General features: G+C 44.5%; 1 protein-coding gene across 1 annotated transcript; it reads left to right on the top strand.

The window, feature by feature from the left end:
• The first annotated feature begins 1,621 nt into the window (after positions 1 to 1,621).
• LOC129868954 (transmembrane protein 47-like) lies at positions 1,622 to 17,111 on the top strand. The gene is made up of 3 exons (XM_055943330.1): positions 1,622 to 2,130; positions 7,211 to 7,351; positions 16,010 to 17,111. Exons 1-3 carry the CDS (start codon positions 1,935 to 1,937, stop codon positions 16,189 to 16,191), a joined length of 519 nt encoding a protein of 172 aa, XP_055799305.1. The 5' UTR covers positions 1,622 to 1,934; the 3' UTR covers positions 16,192 to 17,111.

The following is a 17,111-nucleotide window of genomic DNA, read 5'->3' as shown; positions in this document are numbered from 1 at the left end:
ATACCTCTGCACATTGATCTGGTACTTGTACTCCCCGTATATAGCTCCATTCGTGTGTATTTTATTTTATTCCTCTTGTGTTAGTTACTATTTTATTTGTAATATTATTTAAACTCTGCATTGATGGGAAAGGTTCATAAACAAGCATTTCACTGTAAAGTCTAAACCAGTTGTATTTGGCTCATGTGATTAAATAAATAGCATTTGATTTGATTTTAATTTGATCCTCTGATGGTGGTGCCGGTGTGTGTGTGTGTGTGTGTGTGTGTGTGTGTGTGTGTGTGTGTGTGTGTGTGTGTGTGTGTGTGTGTGTGTGTGTGTGTGTGTGTGTGTGTGTGTGTGTGTGTGTGTGTGTGTGTGTGTGTGTGTGTGTGTCTGAGATGGTTTGGGATGAGTTGGACCGTAGAGTGAAGGAAAAGCAGCTAACAAGTGCTCAGCATATGTGGGAACTCCTTCAAGACTGTTGGAAAAGCATTCCAGGTGAAGCTGGTTGAGAAAATGCCAGGAGTGTGCAAAGCTTCCATTCAGCCACAAGAGAATTAGTGAGGTCGGGCACTGATTTTGGGCGATTAGTTCTGACTCGCAGTCGGCATTCCAATTCATCCCAAAGGTATTGGATGGGGTTGAGATCAGGGCTCTGTGCAGGCTAGTCATGTTCTTCCACACCAATCTTGTCAAGCCATTTCTGTATGGACTTTGCTTTGTGCACGGGGGCATTGTCATGCTAAACCAGGAAAGTGCTTCCCAAACTGTTGCCACAAAGTTGGAAGCACAGAATTATCTAGAATGTCATTGAATGCTGTAGCGTTAAGATTTCCCTTCACTGAAACTAATGGGCCTAGCCCGAACATTGAAAACAGCCCCAGACCATTTTTCCTCCTCCACCAACCTTTACAGTTAGCACTATGCATTCGAGCAGGTAGTGTTCTCCTGGCATCCGCCAAACCCATATTTGTCGGTTGGACTGCCAGATGGTGAAGCGGGATTCATCACGCCATAGAACGCTTTTCCACTCCAACAGAGTCCAATTGTGGTAAGCTTTACATCACTCCAGCCGACGCTTGACATTGTGCATGGTGATCTTAGGCTTGTGTGCAGCCACTTCGCAGCCACTTCGACTTACAGATAGGCACCGTCCAGAAGAGTACCAAATGGCTGGTGATGAGATTTGTATATCTGTGGTTGTTCCATGGTTCTCCTGTGTGTGTCTCGTCTCTCTCTCTCTCTCTCTCTCTCTCTCTCTCTCTCTCTCTCTCTCTCTCTCTCTCTCTCTCTCTCTCTCTCTCTCTCTCTCTCTCTCTCTCCCTCTCTCTCAATAATTCATCAGCCATAGAGACAAAGCCCACCTCTCATCATCATCAAAAAGCCTTTTATGCTCCTGCTCTGACATATTCAGTAATGGCCAAGACTAGGTTTATAGGCCGTCATTGTAAATAAGAATTTGTCCTTAACTGACTTGCCTAGTTAAATAAAGGTTAAATAAATACATGCAATATACAGTATTTACACTGCAAAGTTACCATAAGAGCCAGAACATGTTTCAATGAAAGGACAAATGCAATTGAAAAATGACAAATCCACTCCAGGGCCAAAGTCCACCCTTGATGTGATTCAATATAGCCTAATGTATGTACAGTGTGTAGTGATAGATTGTAGATCGTAGAATAGTTGATCAAATCCATTAGGTTCATTGTGCTCCAGTTTAACAGCCAATGCCATATCAGTTGACCAGACGGTGGAGCACGGGATCTAAGTAAAGCGCATTGTGCGCATAGACAGACGCGAGTAGGAGAGGACTTCGTCACGGTTTTCATCCCAACTCGCTACAGTCGATTCTGAACTTTCGGATTGAGGGTGCTGGAGGACGCTGTCACAGTTTTTCTTCTCTCCTCAATTTCACCACTCGTGGATCGAAGTAAACTTAATATGAAAACATGTCTGTAAATGAAGTGTACGTTTTCAGACCATTCAAGTTGATTGCTTTACTTTGTGTATTTCTGGCATTGTGTCTGGACATTGTAGCGTTATTGAGTCCTGCCTGGGTAACCGCAGAGCGGTTTTCTTTGTCGCTATGGGAATCATGCACCGATAAAGATTCTGGCTGGAGATGCCTTTCCACCCTCAAATCTGGTAAGAAGCTATTTTTTTTCTTACTCAAATTCTTCTTCATTTTGATGTAAATGATGCCTTTCAAGTGGTTTTCTATCCAGATGAAAAGGGATCCTCAAAATGAGTTATAATCATTGGCTCCCAAAATAATGTAGAAGTATTTTGGCAGCGAATGACTGGGGACTATCACTATAGGACCCCCTGCTCGTAAGGCTCATTATCTATTACAAGCTCTACAAAACATGGCCTAGAAATTGATGCAGTTGTTTCCCTTTCTCAACCTTGTTGAAGTTCTAAAGCATACACATACACGTTATAGACTGGTCCAGATGGATACAGAATGAATGCGTAAAGCAATCGGATTATAGTGAGAGAAATACCTGGAATTTACGGTGAATGTCTACTGTATGTAGGTCATGGATGAGGAGATCAACAATGGACCATTGTTAATGTGCTGTAATTTGCTTGTTTAAAATCGCTCTTGGTCCGGCTCCGTTGATATATGTCTGCTGCAACACTTGCTTTCCAGGGACAATATTTTGTAGCCTGGTTGCCTCTCGGTTAAACTATTCCACTCTTTGCCACTTGCCACTATTACATTCCACTCATTGCCACTCCTGTCATGAGTGGAATATGTTAGCTAAGAAGACTGGTACCCAGACTAAATATTTTTGCTCCTCGCCCTGCCAATCAGTGCGTACCACTTCTGTGAGTGATTCTCGTGATACAAGTAGATGTTCAGGCCTATCTGAGGCTATTCTCTTTGATTGTCGGCACAGTTTGTTGATCTGTTGTAATTGTGAAGTTCTCTTTCTCAGCAGAGTGTTGTATTGCTGAGCAATTAGTCCCCATGACGTGCCATCTGGGAGCTCCACTGGCCTCTGCATAGCTTTCTGACTGGGCACAGACTTCAGTCAGTTCAACGTCTAGTTTTGATTTCGCCTACATTTGGTTGAGTTAGCATTTAACGTGAATTCAACTAGAAGAAGAAAAAAATCTTAGGTTACATTGATGACTTGTTGCAAATCCAATCAGTTTTCCAGATTGATTTAATGTCATCACATATAGTTTTTGGGTTGAAATGACGTGGAAACCACGTTGATTCAGCCAGTTTTTGCCCATTGGATTGTGAATGCAGAGCAGTGTTCCACCTATTGTTGCATTCCTCTGGTGGAGAGGGCAGTCTTGCCCTGGTATCTCTTTTTGTGAGTCTCTTCCCTCTCACTCTCTTTAAATGGGGATGGAGTGGCTGTGGTTATGGCCTGAAAGCGTCATCATAGATACATTTCACGGTTTAAGGGGGGGATGTTCTCACGCATTCCGACATAGGCCTAAACCATATATTTAGGGTCAGTGGCAACCCCTCATTCAGGGCAGGTGGTTGGTAATCTTCTCTAGTTGCGCCTTGATTGGCTCAGTGTGCTGTCACTCATGGGGACACTAGTTTTTGCAAAATCTACAAGGAAAACTAAAAGGTTCAAGCCCCCTTGGGTACTGCCATAGATTTACATTAGAAGTGCCCATTCAAGAAGGATCAAGGTCATTGGCCACATATAAAATAATGTTAAATCATGTTATATCTACCTTAGCTTTGATTGGACTTATCATGTCAATATCATACTTTCAAAATCTTGTCTACAGTAGCAAGCTAGACAAACAGTCATCATTTTGAATCATGTCGACAATCTGCTGGCAAATCCTTTTCAATCCTTGTCATATGAAGAGAAAATATAAATAAAATGTATCGGTGCTCATCGGCCATTGGACATAAACATTACCCAACAAGTTGGAAATCACAAATTCAACAATGTGGTTTGGAAGGAATCAGTGGCTAACTCTAAGCGTTGCAAAGCAATCACTATTTTGCTTCCACTGCTATTTAGTGAAGAGGGTGTGTGGTCCAAGTTTGGGTTTAAGGGTCTTTTTTCCAAGCTTAAAGGATAAACATTCACACGGAATACCATGGGCCAGAAAAGGTTGAATACATTGGCCATGCTGTCAATCCAGCATGACTTCTGTGTCATGTTCAAAACAACTGGAAACTCGGAACTGGGAAATATCAGACTTCGGTGAGTTCAAGACAACTGGGAACTCTGAAAAAAACAGGCTCCGACTGGGAAAATACATTTTGAACGGTCATCGAACTCAGAATTCCAAGTCAGGAACTCTGGCCTCTTTCTAGAGCTCCGACCTGAAGATCACTGATGTCATGATTCGACCTTGTTGTTTTTTATGTTACCAGGGTAACCCTGCATGAAACACAGCCATTATTTTAAGTGTTTCAAAAATCCCCTATGGGAAAAATGAATCGTGGAAAAACGATTGGAACCATTTCCCTGTTTGACCTCTAGGTTTTATGGGTATTATGACACCTCCACTGTGGGGCTCTAATGTTGGTCTCTTTGAACATTACTTGCTGCTTCCTTAGTTTCATCACTCTCCTCTACTGTTTCTCAGTGTCTCAGTAGCTGTTTTGGCTGAGCCTCCCAGCAGAGTAGAATGTGCTGTTAGGGAAAGCCTCAGTGAGGATGATACTGCCACTGCAGCCAGCTTTACTACTGCCTCATGGCTCCAGCACAGAGCAGAGAGGACACCATATGGGTGCTGTGATCAGGAGAGGCAGGTTAACCCTGGCGGTCTCCTCTGATAAGACCCTCCATCTCAGTTCAGTGCCCTCCCCTGTGGTGCCCAGCCAGCCACACCCTTTCCAAGCTTGATGGTCTGTCTCTGTCAGACTAACAGAAGAAAAAAACAGTAGGGGGAGGTTCTCTTCTGCACTGTTTAACCAATCCAGGAAATGTGGAAAAGTTAAGATGGAGTGTCGCCTGGTTAATATTCTGGATGGAAACCACGTCAGAGAGCTAGCTGCTAGCCAGATATTAGCTAGCGTTTTCTAGCGATAACGGAATCTCCGACAAAGTTGACACCAACAAAATTGTTATGTGGTGTCTTGCGACTTTGTGGCAAGAACTTCCTCTCGAAGACCGACAGGCACTATCTATAGTCTTCCGCTATATGTTTCACCGGAGACTGTAAACAAGTGGCATCACAGCCTCTCTAACTTTTCTCCTGAAAACCGGATGTTTCTGTTTTGTAACAACCCTGCGGAGCGTGCTGTCAGACAACCACCTGTCACATAATGAGCTGCTGTGATAGAGCTCTTTCCCTCTGTTGTTGTGGTGTAATGTGGAGAAGGAGTGGGGGGCTGAATGTGAGGCGGTACCTAAGAGATGACCCTGTCCCTGGGCAGAGAGAGAGAACGCCTGCCTGCCTGGCGGAGCTCATTAGGACCAGGGCGTCTGGGTGCAGGGGCGTGGTGGGGTTAACACTACAGGAGACAAAGGAGACAGTGACCTGGGACCTGGGGGCAGAGAAAGACATGACAGAGCGGAGCTCATTAACTGCCTCCAGTGGAGCTTCTCTCTGTTCTCTGCGGCGAGCCAGCCAACCGAGACGCAACTGACCTGCGGGAGAACTGAACAGTCAGCTGGATTTTGGAACGCTGCACCATGGCTATGTCTGCGCAGCGAGAACCTGGACAGAGGAGAGGCAGAGGCAGATGGGATGGATGAGATGGAAGAAAGGGTTTTGCACGTGGTCAAGTGAGCTTGTTTGAAGTAGCTCTGTAGATCAAGCTCCCTTCACTGTCTAAATTAAAACACTAGAGAGAACTGTGAATGTTGGGGAATTTTAACTCTTTCTTGACCACAAATACACACACACGTGTTTTGAGTTGTAACAAGAGCAGTAGGCTATTTGTTTCCTGCTTGTCTCATCACTGGTCTGAGTTTATGGGGGATCCATTCAATTTCACCATACAGTCATACACTACATGTTTGGAACATCTCATTCCAAAATAATGGGCATTTATGTGGAGTTGGTCCCCCCCCTTGCTGCTACAACAGCCTCCACTCTTCTGGGAAGGCTTTCCACTAGATGCTGGAACATTGCTGCGGGGACTTTCTTCCATTTAGCCAAAGAATTATTAGAGAGGTAGGGCACTGATGTTGGTGATTAGGCCTGGCTCGCAGTCGGCATTCCAATTCATCCCAAAGGTGTTCGATGGCGTTGAGGTCGGGGCTCTGTGCAGGCCAGTCAAGTTCTTCCACACCGATTTTGACAAACCATTTCTGAATGGACCTCGCTTTGTGCATGGGGGCATTGTCATGCTGAAACAGGAAAGAGCCTTCCCCAAACCTTTGCCACAAAGTTGGAAGCACAGAATCGTCTAGAATGTTAATGTATGCTGTAGCATTAAGAGTTCCCTTCACTGGAACTAAGGGGCCTAGCCCGAACCATGAAAACAGCCCCAGACCATCCACCAAACTTTACATTTGGCACAATGCATTGGGGCAGGTAGCGTTTTCCTGGCATTGGCCAAACCCAGATTCGTCCGTCGGACTGCGAGATGGTTAAGCGTGATTCATCACTCCAGAGAAGGCGATTCCACTGCTCAAGAGTCCGAAGGTGGCGAGCTTTACACCACTCCAGCCTACGTATGCAATTGCGCATGGTAATCTTAGGCTTGTGTGCTGCTGCTCTGCCTTGGAAACCAATTTCATGAAGCTCCCGACGAACAGTTCTTGTGCTGACGTTGCTTCCAGAGGCAGTTTGAAACTCGGTAGTGAGTGTTGCAGCCGAGGACAGATGATTTTTACACGCTACGTGCTTCAGCACTCAGCGTTCCCGTTCTGTTAGCTTGTGTGACCTACCACTTCGCGGCTGAACTGTTGTTGCTCCGAGATGTTTCCACTTCACAATAACAACACTTACAGTTGACCAGGGCAGCTCTAGCACGGCAGAAATTTCACGAACTGAGTTGTTGGAAAGGTGGCATCCTACGACGGTGCCACGTTGAAAGTCACTGAGCTCTTCAGTAAGGCCATTCTACTGCCAAAGTGTATCTATGGAGATGGCTGTGTGCTCGACTTTATAAACCTGCCAGCAATGGGTGTGGCTGAAATAGCAAAAAACACTAATTTGAAGGGGTGTCCGCATACTTTTGTATATATACATTGTATTTCACTGAGTGATTAGAACAGGAGTACCCTATGAATCAATGTTGGTGATGGTCGTTTGTAACATGTGTCTCCTCCTGCAGACTGGCAGATAGCCACCCTCGTGTTGCTGCTGGCCGGTGCTGCGTTGACTCTGGTGGCCTTCCTGGTGGCCCTCATCTCCCTGTGCCGGGGGACACACAGACAGCACTACCGCACAGTAGCCGTGTTCATGTTCGTTGCAGGTGAGTCCACCAAATTAAACTATCCCAAACCCAACGAACCCAACACCATACAGGGTCACACTGCGCCACAACACAATCACATACAAATCAAATCCCATTTTAACCATCATATGCTTGGTAAACAACAGGTGTGGACTAACAGTGCAATGCTTACTTACGGGCCGTTCCCAACAATGCAGAAAGAAAATAGAGAAATAATAGAAAAGTAATAACGTAATAATTAAAATATTAATGAATGCACAACGAGTAACGATAACTTGGCTATAGACACAGGGTACCAGTGCAGAGTCGATGTGCAGGTGTACGAGGTAATTGAGGTAGATATGTACATATAACTAGGAATAAAGTGAATAGGCAACAGGATAGATAATAAACAGTAGCAGCAGCGTATGTGATGAGTCCAAAAAAAATGGTGCAAAAAGGGTCAATGCAGATAGTCCGGGTAGCTATTTGATTAATTATTTAAGCAGTCTTATGGCTTGCGGTAGAAGCTGTTCAGGGTCCTGTTGGTTCTAGACTTGGTTCATCGGCACCACTTGCCGTAGGGTAGCAGAGAGAACAGTCTATGACTTGGGTGGCTGGAGTCTTTGATAATTTTTAGGGCACCGCCTGGTATAGAGGTCCTGGATGGCAGGGAGCTCGGCCCCTGTGATGAGCTACCCTCTTTAGCGCTTTGCAGTTGGATGCCAAGCAGTTGCCATACCAAGCGGGGATACAGCCAGTCAAGATGCTTTCAATGGTTCCACTGTAGAACTTTTTGAGGATCTGTGGGCCTATGCCAAATCTTTTCAGCCTCCTGAAGAGGTGTTGTCGTACACTCTTCACGACCGTGTTGGTGTGTGTATCACAACTCAGGATATGACCCAGATGCAGGCACAGGAGGCGGATAGTTTGATTCTCAGAATATTTAATATAACAAATGGGCAGGTGAAAGGCAGGTCGAGGGCAGGCAGAGGTTTGTGAACCAGGTCAGAGTCAGGCAGGTACAGGACGACGGTCAGGCAGTCAGGCTCAGGGTCAGGACAGGCAGAAAGGTCAGAACCGGGAAGACTAGAAGACAAAACCTTGAGAACAGGAGAAACGGGAAACCCGCTGGGAAGACCTGACAAATCAAGTCGAACTGGCAACAGACAAACAGAAAACGCAGGTTTAAATACACATGGGGAAAATGGGAGACACCTGTTGGGGGGTGGAGACAAGCACAAGACAGGTGAAAGATCAGGGTGTGACAGTATGTGGACCATGATAGATCCTTAGTGATGTGGACACCGAGGAACTTGAAGCTCTCGACCTGTTTCACTACAGCCCCATTGATGTGAATGGGAGCATGCTCGGACCTCCGTTTCCTGTAGTCCACGATCAGCTCTTTTGTCTTACTGACGTTGAGGGAGAGGTTGTTGTCCTGGCACCACATGTCTCTGACCTCCTCCCTATAGGCTCTCTCATCGTCATCGGTGATCAGGCCTACCACCGTCTCGTCGTCGTCAGCAAACTTCATGATGGCGTTGGAATCATGCGCAGCCACGCAGTCATGAATGAACAAAGAGTACAGGAGGGGAGTAAGCACGCACCACTGAGGGGCCCCTGTGTTGAGGGTCAGCTTGGCGGATGTGTAGTCGCCTACCCTCACCACCTGGTGGCGGCTCGTCAGGAAGTCCATCATCCAGTTGTAGAGGGAGTTGTTCAGTCTCCGTGTCCTAGCCTAGTGATGAGCTTGGAGGGGACTTTGGTGTTGAGCTGTAGTCAATGAACAGCATTCTCACGTAGGCACAACATGGAGATACAGTGTAATTCTTTCCTCATACCGCATTGGTCTCCATACAGACAGAATTCACCATTTGAGGTCATAGTCAAGTTGTTTGCACAAAGCTAAATAGACACTGACTGAGACTGTGAGGGTGGAGAAGGAGAGGGCGGGGGGGATGAGAGGGGAGTTGTGGGTGAGAACTCTTTCTGTGGTGCTTTGAGACCCAGAAAGCAGGCTGATGCGTGCCAAGAAAAAGCAGCCGCAGAATTTGCACAGTTACCAATGAAGAGTGGAATGTATTCCCTCATGGATAATATCCATGAAGACAAAAATGAATTCTCCCACAGCTCTCTCTGCTCGGTCTGCTCCCCCTCTCTCTGCCCCCACTCTCTGCTCACCCTCTTCCCTCTCTCTGCTCTCTATTTCTCTCTCTCCCCCTCTCAATGTTCTCTCTTTCATTTTCTTCTCTCTCTCTCTTTCCCCCTTTCTCTCTGCTCTCTCCTTCACTAGGCCTCTCCTTCTCAGGCTCAGTCAAAACACAATTAAGAGGCCATGCCGGAATAACAGTGCTGTGGAGCATCTCTTAAAATGAACTAATTGTTAAAAAAAAACTAATTTCACAATAGTTTTTATTTATCTTCTGTGAACTCTAGCAAATCAACAGCTGCATATTACTACCAGTACGTCACCATATAAAGCATCCACAGAGAGGACAAGCACAGGAAGCCATACTGAATAAGGAAGCAATATTAAAACCAACATCGCTTTTTGCTGTTTGTTCTTGTAATGAAAAAGAGTGTGTGTGTGCATTTCTGTGTGTGTGTGTGTGTGTGTGTGTGTGTGTGTGCATGTTTGTATGTGTGAGGTCAGGAATAGAGCAGTGTGCAGTCAGTCAGCCAGTGATGGAGCAGTGACAACAGCCTTTGCCTGGTTTGTACTCAGTCCCACTTTCCCCAATATTCCCCAATTTTAAACTTTCTTATATAACAGACAGGCATCCTGTTATTTAATTTATATAGAATGAAAACAAATACCCTTGCTCCCACTCCCTGCACTTTCTCAGGCCTGAACACATACAGTGCATTCAGAAAGTATTCAGCATCGTTCACAACCTCTTAAGCTTTAGCCCCACCCATCTCTTTAAGGGTTGATCCGAGCGTTCTGTCTTAACAACAGCAGTCAAGCAACCAAGCTAACTAGCTAACGTTGGCAAGCTTGCTAGCTACTGCCAGACACAAATGAGAGAACAGCTATAGTTAGTACGTTTTTTTGCCAACGTTTACTGACACTGGCCATATTCAACAGGTGTTGAGCGTTCGTAAATTTGTCAGTTATTCTGCACTCTGGCACACTCAGACGAGACATCAGAGTAGGTAGCCAGAGCGAATTTCCCAGCTATGTCTATCAACAGCTGTCACAGTGGCATCATGAACATTCTATTGAAATGGATAGTGGAGTCTTTTGTTAAGACATGTAGGTAGCTAGCTAGCTAATCAATGAACCATAATCCCAACTCATAGCATTACTACTCTCAATTAATCTGCAGGTAGCTAACCAACCCGGTTTAATATTAGCTAGCTAGCTAACATTAGGCTATAACTAGCAAAGCAAATGGCTCAGATACGAATAATATTGCTACACAGATCCTACATGTAACGTTAACTTAACATTAGCTAGCTAGCGAGCCAGCCGGCTAACATTAGCTAGCTAGCTAACAGTACACTTTAGCTTGAAATGAAAATGACTTTCTGACAAAATTAGAAAAGTGTAATATCTGAAAATGTAGCTAACATGGTTGGACACTTCTCACACTCTGTCACGGATTCCATGGTTGCCCTTAGTTTGAAGATGTAATCCGGAGACAGGTGTTTTCTCCATCTCCTAGCTATCATAATCTAATTCCACTGATTTCAAAACTCGGTCCTCCAGAAAGTGGAGAGCAACACTTATGCAGTTTTACTACGCAATATATATTTTTTAAAGCAGAGTTAGACAGGATTACCTCCACATTCTTACCAGCTCAAATAGACAGAAGCGTGCCACATGGCAGACCAATCCAAACTCATCTCTTGACATGTTCAGCCCACTCATTATCTCAGCCAATCATTGCTAGCGGGAAGGTTTCTGACTTTTTCTGTGGCTTAACCAACTAGGCTCGTATTTAAAGATGGCATACAAGTTTGTTATTAAGGCACATGAAAGTTCACATGTTCCAGAAGTTATTTCTGCCAAAAAACACATTTTGATTTGAAAAAAAAAGTTTACGTTCAAATGGCTCTCCTGTGAAGTAGTGACCCGCGACATACTCCTAGTTTCCTGAAACGAGTTACATTTCAATTTTCTAAAAAAAAATGTTGTCACTTTGTCATTATGGGGTGTTGTGTGTAATATATATATTTTATTTATTTCACCATTATTTAACCAGGTAGGCTTGTTGAGAACAAGTTCTCATTTGCAACTGCAACCTGGCCAAGATAAAGCATAGCAGTTCGACACATACAACAACACAGAGTTACACATGGAATAAACAAACATACAGTCAATAATACAGTAGAAAAAAAGGAAACAAAAAGTATATATACAGTGAGTGCAAATGAGGTAAGATAACGGAGTTAAGGCAATAAATAGGCCATGGCGGCGAAGTAATTACAATATAGCAATTAGACACTGGAATGGTAGATGTGCAGAAGATTAATGTGCAGGTAGAGATACTGGGGTGCAAAGGTGCAAGATAAATACAGTATGGGGTAGTTGGATGGGCTGTTTACAGATGGGCTATGTACAGGTGCAGTGATCTGTAAGCTGCTCAGACAGCTGGTGCTTAAAGCTAGTGAGGGAGATATGAGTCTCCAGCTTCAGTGATTTTTTTTGCAGTTCGTTCCAGTCATTGGCAGCAGAGAACTGGGAGGAAAGGCGGCCAAAAGAGAAATTGGCTTTGGGTGTGACCAGTGAGATATACCTGCTGGAGTATGTGCTACGAGTGGGTGCTGCTATGGTGACCAGTGAGCTGAGATAAGGCGGCGCTTTACCTAGCAGAGACTTGTAGATGACCTGGAGCCAGTGGGTTTGGCGACGAGTATGAAGCGAGGGCCAGCCAACGAGAGCGTACAGGTCACTGTGGTGGGTAGTATATTGGGCTTTAGTGACAAAACGGATGGCACTGTGACAGACTGCATCCAATTTATCAATTTGTTGAGTAGAGTGTTGGAGGCTATTTTATAAATGACATCGTCGAGGATCGGTAGGATGGTCAGTTTTACGAGGGTATGTTTGGCAGCATGAGTGAAGGATGCTTTGTTTTGCGAAATAGGAAGCCGATTCTAGATTTAATTTTGGATTGGAGATGCTTAATGTGAGTCTGGAAGGAGCGTTTACAGTCTTACCAGACACCTAGGTATGGTGTGAAATAATTATTTGATACATTTTAGAACAAGGCTGTAACGTAACAAAATGTGGGTAAAAGTGAATGGGTCTGAATACTTTCCAAATACACTGTATCTTTCTGCTTGGAAATGTTCTGCTTGGAGTCCATTGAGAGACAGGTGTCAGGATGTATACAAGCAACCATTGGTTCCATCAGCTAGTTACTTAGCCAGTTACTCTTATAAAAAGCCAAAACAGCCAAGCAGTCTCCAATACTGTAGGACCAGTATGTGGTGGGATAGATTGTGGTAGATGTCTGAGGCTTTCGCCGTTTGTCATTTACTGAGAAATGTGGGAGATGCAGTGTTTTCTTTCCCTCTCTGTAATTGCTTTCAGGCCTGTTAAGGATAAAGGTCTCCTTATGCAGGAGAGCCTTCAGTCACAGGATGGAGGGGGCAGGGGGGCTGTGTAAATGCCCCCAGTCAGAGAGAAAGGCTGAGAGTCATTGTTGTGCCTGTCTGCTGGCCAGACGTACGGCCCCAGCCCAGCCCAGCCGCCTCAGTCTGGCCTCTGTCAACAGTCACGTTCCTGAGCTTATGTCTCACGCCTCTTCACCTCTTCCCCTCCAGGTGGAGTCTCAGTAAATTTCACAATGTCCCCTCTCTGAGTCAGTCGACATATACTCACACGTGCACATACACACAGGTTTTAGTAGGGAAAAGGAACAGTAGTAACTTTAGGTCTAGAGAGCCCACCGTGTGCTATTTCCTCTCCCCCTCTTTCAACTTGACGCCTTACTGTTTGACCATAAAAGTAGGAGGAAGACACATGCCTCACCGCACACACGTGAGTACACACACACACACAACACACAACACACACACACAGACGGACCAACACCCACTCTGATTCATTGCCCAACACAGTGACTGCTTTCCTGCTCTTAAAAATATTCATTAGGAATGTGTTGACTCGGAATGTGATGTGACGGAGGAGTTTACACATTGTGAATCCCAAAGTTAATAGTTATGTCTGTGCTGGTATTCTAACAAAGTTCAATCGACTAACATTGGTGACTGTCCCACAGGATGAACAGGACACTCACGGATCCTTACAACAGTCTAACAACTGTGTGGCAACGAGTGCGTCAAACCTTTCTTACTCCACATACAAAGTACACAGAGAAATGGTAACACGGGATACACACGATAAAAGTTCTGTCGCTATAGGGATATTTTAGTGTGACCCAATGTGTTTTCTATTATAAGCTCTGCCACCACAGTTCCGACCACAGTCCAGTGGAACACAACGTCACAGGTTATAAAAGCACACTTTTTACTTTTCTTTGGAAGTTTAGGGTTATAGGCTTTGGCCACTTGACAGTATAAGCCCACAACGAGTTTGAATTATAATAGGCTTTTACCTACAGCCTTCAGTTCAGTTCAGACTTTTTCAATACAATAATCCTATATTTAGGCTGTGGTCAGTAAAGGCTAGGAAAGTTCTGACACAACCATATGGTAGAGCGTTTCTCAGTGGAAACCTAAGGAGGATGCATTGAACTTCATTAGAGAAGTAGAGATTGGATACAGGATACAGTAATATGTTTTGTTTGTTTACTGTGTAGTGGAGCATGGGCGGGTGGGTTTGTTGTTGGCTGCTGGCTGCAGTAATTAGCAGCTGTTGGGTCTCTGAGGGAGGGACACAGAGAGTGTGAGGGGAACCCAGGAGGAGAAACAAGGTTTGTAGAGGACATTGAGGGGAGGGGGTGCGATAGGACCCCCTGGGTAGCGGCTGGTTGGGGGTATCTATCACCCCCTCTGAGCGTGGCTGTGGTCCCTACTCTGACTCGCACGTGGCTCCAGTTTCCCATCAGCAGACTTGGCATCACTAGCTCTCTACCTGCACACAGGTAGTCATTCATTCATACAACAAGGCTAGCTGGTTCCCTTTTACCAGAATACATTTCAAATAGTAGGGCCCTATAAAATGTGTTTTCTCAAATTAAATCAAATCAAATTTTATTTGTCATATGCGTCGAATACAACAGGTGTAGTGAAATGCTTACTTGCAAGTCCTTAACCAACAATGCAGCTTTAAGAAAAATAACTAAAAAAATAAGAAATAAAGTGACAAATAATTAAAGAATAGCAGTAAAATAACAAAAGCAAGGCTATATACAGGGGGTACCAGTACAGAGTCAATGTGCGGGGGCACTGGTTAGCCAGTGTAATTGAGGTAATACATACATGTGGGTAGAGTTATTTAAGTGACTTATGCATAAATAATAACAGAGTAGCAGCAGTGTAAAAGAGGGGGGGGGGGGGCAATGCAAGTAGTCTGGGTAGCCATTTGATTAGATGTTCAAGAGTCTTATGGCTTGGGGGTAGAAGCTGTTTAGAAGCCTCTTGGACCTAGACTTAGCGCTCCGGTACCGCGTGCCGTGCGGTAGCAGAGAGAACAGTCTATGACAAGGGTGGCTGGAGTATTTAACAATTTTTTGGGGCCTTCCTCTGACACCGCCTGGTATAGAGGTCCTGGATGGTAGGAAGCTTGGTCGTACGCACTACCCTCTGTAGTGGCTTGCGGTCGGAGGTCGAGCAGCTGCCATACCAGGCAGTGATGCAACCAGTCAGGATGCTCTCGATGGTGCAGCTGTAGAACCTTTTGAGGATCCGAGGACCCATACCAAATCTTTTCAGTCTCCTGAGGGGGAATAGGTTTTGTTGTGCCCTCTTCACGACTGTCTTGGTGTGCTTTGACCATGTTAGTTTGTTGGTGATGATGATGATGATGAAGATGATATTGCAATTTTATTTGGTATAAAAACACCACAATTGGGTGTTCTATGTCCACAACTATGCTTAAACCACATCAGAAGACCACTTTTGAGGTCTGGAAAAAATCCAAGAAATTTCGATTTTGGGCTGTAGTTACCCTTTAATGCCAGTGTGCACCAACAAGAGACTGTTGTTACTTTAGTGATGTTTCTGTAGCGCTCATGTGATTGCAGAGTTTGCAAAACAAATGGCCACTGGATTTATGCAAATAATAAAGATATCCTTCCGCCAGGTAGGCATAGGCTACTTTGTAGTTAACATTTCATTGAGAAGGTTTTTGTGAAAGCCTTTCCATCTTCCAGAAGACCGTTGACATTACATTAGCGTCATCGCTAACGGCTACACAAAGTGGTAGACTAACATGCACTCACAGACAGCGGCATTCTTGTGTCATTGCCTCTTCATAAAGTTGAAGGAAAATATAAATCATTGATGCATTTTTTTAATGTCTTATGATAATCATGGGCATATTAAGGAATGTTGTAATAAGTTCAATACATTAAGCTGATTTCCTACTTCCCAAAATGTTTTTATATTGTTGAATTCCGTTTTAGTGTCTGTATTCAGTGATTCCGTTGGCAACGTGGATTTTATAGGGCCCTAAATTAGTGTACAGAGATAGAAAACATACATTGTCTAACTATAAAATGTTAACATGTTTATATCTTTCTGTGGATTTATTATCTAGATTTTTTCCCTTTCTTTCAGTGGTCCTTCAGGCCTGTGCACTGGTCCTCTACCCAATCAAGTTCATTGATGGAACCGTCCTGCAGACCTACCATGAGTTCAACTGGGGCTACGGACTGGGCTGGGGAGCCACTATCTTCATGCTAGGAGGAGGCATCCTCTTCTGCCTCCGGACGGACATGTATGAGGACGCTATGTACTGAGTCCTCATCTCTCTCCTACTCTCTCTATCGCTCTCTTGCTCTTTCTGTCACACACACACACACACACACACACACACACACACACACACACACACACACACACACACACACACACACACACACACACACACACACACACACACACACACACACACATAAACACATAAACACATAAACACCGAAACACACACACACACACACATAAACACACACACACATAAACACACACACACACACACATAAACACACACACACACACACCGCCTTCCTCTGCCAACATAGACACCTACATATATCTCACAGACACCACTCCACGCTGTTATTTATAGACCGAGTGTGAGGACCTGTTCTAAGACAGGGCTCCTGGCTCTGGCTGATCAACAGGAGAGATGAAGTCGGAGGAGCAGCTGTGTGGAGAGAGTGTCTGTCCTCAGTGGGCTCCCAGAGACCCCCACCACGGTCAGACAGATGGCGATGCTGTTAAAGCACAGAGAAGGTTTTGGACATAGATGGGCCATTCGACCTATGAACTTTTCTCCAGCACATCCCATGGATCTCCATTCATAGAGGAACAAGAAAGATTCTCTGAGCCCTCCCATCTGAGCTGAGGTGTTTATATAAGGGATTGGTATATATTCATTTTATTGGGTGTATTTTTTGTTTGTTTAGAATTTCATGATGACAAATCAAATTAGGGATGTATTGATGTTATCATTTATCTTGCTATCCGATCTCCCACAGGAAGATATATTTGATGTATTGCTGTTTGATAATTGCAGTTTCTGAACACTGATAACTTAACATGGGATCAGAGGTGAATCCCTAGCTACATGTCTTCATAGCTGAAACATATCTGGTTTTGCCAGTTCCTTACATTTGAAGTGTAAAATAAACAGTACTGTTATATATGCAAAAATGAA

Source organism: Salvelinus fontinalis, chromosome 13, assembly GCF_029448725.1.
Source record: "Salvelinus fontinalis isolate EN_2023a chromosome 13, ASM2944872v1, whole genome shotgun sequence".
Classification (NCBI taxonomy): Eukaryota; Metazoa; Chordata; class Actinopteri; order Salmoniformes; family Salmonidae; genus Salvelinus; species Salvelinus fontinalis.
This window is presented reverse-complemented; position numbering and strand designations above follow the sequence as displayed.